This window comes from Monopterus albus, unplaced genomic scaffold (assembly GCF_001952655.1).
Source record: "Monopterus albus unplaced genomic scaffold, M_albus_1.0 scaffold50.1, whole genome shotgun sequence".
Classification (NCBI taxonomy): domain Eukaryota; kingdom Metazoa; phylum Chordata; class Actinopteri; order Synbranchiformes; family Synbranchidae; genus Monopterus; species Monopterus albus.
In genome coordinates this window covers 256458-259477 of record NW_018127930.1, presented here as the reverse complement: position 1 = coordinate 259477, position 3020 = coordinate 256458, and the positions used below count along the sequence as shown (strand labels likewise).

At 42.3% G+C, this 3020-nt stretch overlaps 1 protein-coding gene across 8 annotated transcripts in view; it reads left to right on the top strand.

Annotated features, from left to right (window-relative positions):
* Positions 1-3020, top strand: part of tcf4 (transcription factor 4) — a 224862-nt gene that overhangs the window by 203590 nt on the left and 18252 nt on the right. For all 8 annotated transcript variants that reach the window (XM_020601110.1, XM_020601112.1, XM_020601117.1 and 5 more), the window contains one exon: positions 80-289. In XM_020601110.1, the coding sequence (XP_020456766.1) occupies positions 80-289 (210 nt within the window). The remainder of the gene's footprint in view (positions 1-79; positions 290-3020) is intronic.

Here is a 3020-nt window from a genome sequence, read left to right as displayed (position 1 = left end):
ACACTTCTGTAGAGATGAACACATATGTTTATAGTGTTTAAAGTATTTAAAATGCATTTTCCATCCCTTCATTCTGCAGCAAAGTCGTATTGAGGACCGGCTGGAGCGTTTGGATGATGCCATCCATGTGCTGCGAAGCCACGCAGTGGGACCGTCGACGGGTATGACCAGCGGGCACGGTGATATGCACAGCCTCATCGGGGCCGCACATACGCACAATGGCGCCATGGGCGCTCTGGGCAGCGGGTATGGGACAGGACTGCTGTCGGCCAACAGACACTCCCTCATGGTAGGACCTGAGAGCATGTTTTTATACTGTAGTGATGGGTGTAAGGGTAATGTCATTGGTTGGAGGCACATCACAGAAGTCGCATTAATACCAGTAAATATCATCCTTAGTGAAAATAACGATTTTTAGACGATAAGGCCAGTGATTTTCCACAAATCCCATATAGGGACTAAAATCAGCACTGAGTTTTGTGTACTCACTGTAATGTCTGTAAGTCCTAACCCTGGTTTAGCTTGTTCCTCTGTGCTGTAGACCTCCATCTTGTCCAAAACTATTAAAAATATGCCAGTAAGCCACACTGCTGCACTGGGTGACGGTGCAGCATGCATAGCACGAGAAACTAGCATAGTGCTGCAAACATGAGAAATGATGGTCATGGTTAAAGTTCTTGAACCCGGGTTTTTCTTTAATTCAGCTTGATGTAGGAGTCCATTAAACAGTTTTTTCTTTAAAACAATAATGCTTCTTCATTATTCTTCTTCATCATGGTATAGAGCTCTGCCAGGAAGGCCTTTGCTGCAAAATACACGGAAGAACTTAAAAAGTGACATCAGTCCCAGTTACATTTGAAAAAAGTGTATTAATCTGAGGCACTCTTTTTAAGAAGGGGGACCGGAGGGTGTGTTCGTACTTTACAAAATTGTTTTTTGAAAAAACAAAAATAATTGGGTTTTTTTTTTTTCCAAAAACATTTAAGTTGTGCAGTGAAAAGAAGCATTTTCACTGTGTGCTTAGTTGCAATCACAAATATTCAACCCCCTCACCTCAAAAGACATTATAGTGATGTTGATGAAAGATAATGAAAATAAATGCAAAAAAACCCCTTTGAAATAACAAAAAATATTTATTGATACATATTTGAGTTATTTTGACAACAGAAGTTGACTTAACTTTGAAGTTCAAATGAAAATTGTAACTCTTGTAACACATAAACATGTGCAGTATTATTCAACCCCCAGCTTCAGTACCTTGTGGAGCGTCCTTTAGTTTTTATAACTTCTAACAAATGTTTTCGATAAGTGCTGACACGCTTCTTACACCTCTAGATTGGAACCTTTGCCCATTCTTCAAGTGCAAAAGCCTCTAGCTCAGTGATGTTTGACGGCTTCCGTGCTGCAACTGCCTTCTTCAAATCCCATCAAATATTTTCAATTGGATTTAAATCCGGTCCAGGATCTTTTCCCCAACCTACTTTTGGTTGACTTGAAGGTGTGCTTGGGATCATTGTCGTGCTGGAAAATCCAATGATCAACGAGGTTTAATTTGTCAACAGAAGGCATCACGTTCTTCTTTAAAATGACCTGGTATGTCTGGGAATCCATGATGCCAGGTACACGATAAAGATTGACAGTTCCTGCCGCAGAACAACCGCCCCACATCATCAATGACCCACCTCAGTGCTTGACTATGGGGATGGTATTCTTCTGGTCATAAGCCTGGCCTTTTGCACACCAGACATACCATTGGTCCAAATTACCAAAAAGTTCCAGTTTGGTTTCATCAGTCCATAGAACTGTCTCCCAGAACTCGGTAGTCTTATCCAAATTCCTCCTGGCATATTCTAGTCGACTGTTGATGTTCCTTGTGGTCAATAGTGTAGTGCGTCTTGGGGTCCGGCCATGAAGTCCTTGTTTATTCAGTGCACATCTTATAGTTGCCACTGAAGCACTTGTACCAGCCTTCATCATGTCATCCTGTAGCTGTCTTGCAGTCACACGACGGTTTTTCTTAGCTGTCCTGACTAGGTTGCTAAGGGCCCTTGATGAAATTATGGGCTTTCTTCCACGGCCAGGCAGGTTTGCAGCTGTTCCACAAGTTTTAAACTTCCTTATAATGCTCCCAATGGTGTCTCTTGGAATGTTAAATCTTTTGGAAATCTTCTTATACCCAAGGCCCTTCAGATGTAATGAAATAATCTCCTCTCTCAGCTTTTGTGGAAGGTCCTTTGTCTTTCCCATGATTGCTACTCACCTTGAAAACCTTCATGGTTGGGGTTTATATATGCATCACAGCTGAAGCAAATGAAGGATCGTTATAGAGTTTCCAAAGGCTTAATGATGTTTCAGCTAGGCAACAGTAGCATTTTCCATTTTTACGGTTTATGGCTTTTTTTGTCAACTTGTAACAACAAACATAAAGAACCAAACAGCTGTGTGACATAAGGAAATGTAGGAGGGTGAGAGCACTATAAAACCAGTATGAACACATTCAGATGCCTGAAAATGTTTAGTCAGACCTACTATACTTTATTTATTTGCGCTGTACATTTGTGCATTTTCACCTCTAGACACAAGTGCCAGATGTTCATTCAAACTAAAACACAAGACACTGCACACTGCCACAACCTCTTCGACTCCTCTTTGTAGCAGATCATAGCCTCAGCTCTAGACTTTTGTTCTTTTGCATTGGGGCTGTAATGTACAGTGTGGCCTGTAGGGGACGCTGACAGCAGCGTTACTCTGTTCTCACGGCAGCAGTTCAGGAACGCTGTCCCTCTCTCTCTGTTCTTTGTTAAAGTATTTACTTTGAAGTGTTGTTTTTCTAAATGGACAGCACCTGTGGCAGAGGCGAGTGTGTGGGTGTGTATGAGTGTGTGTGTGTGCGTGCGCGCACTCCATCCAGCTCCCACAGAGATCTTCTTCTCACGCACATCTGTCCAGCTGTCTCTCATGCTCCCTCCCACTCTCTCACATATACATTTTGCTCTCACCTTTGTCTCTCTCCCCTTGCA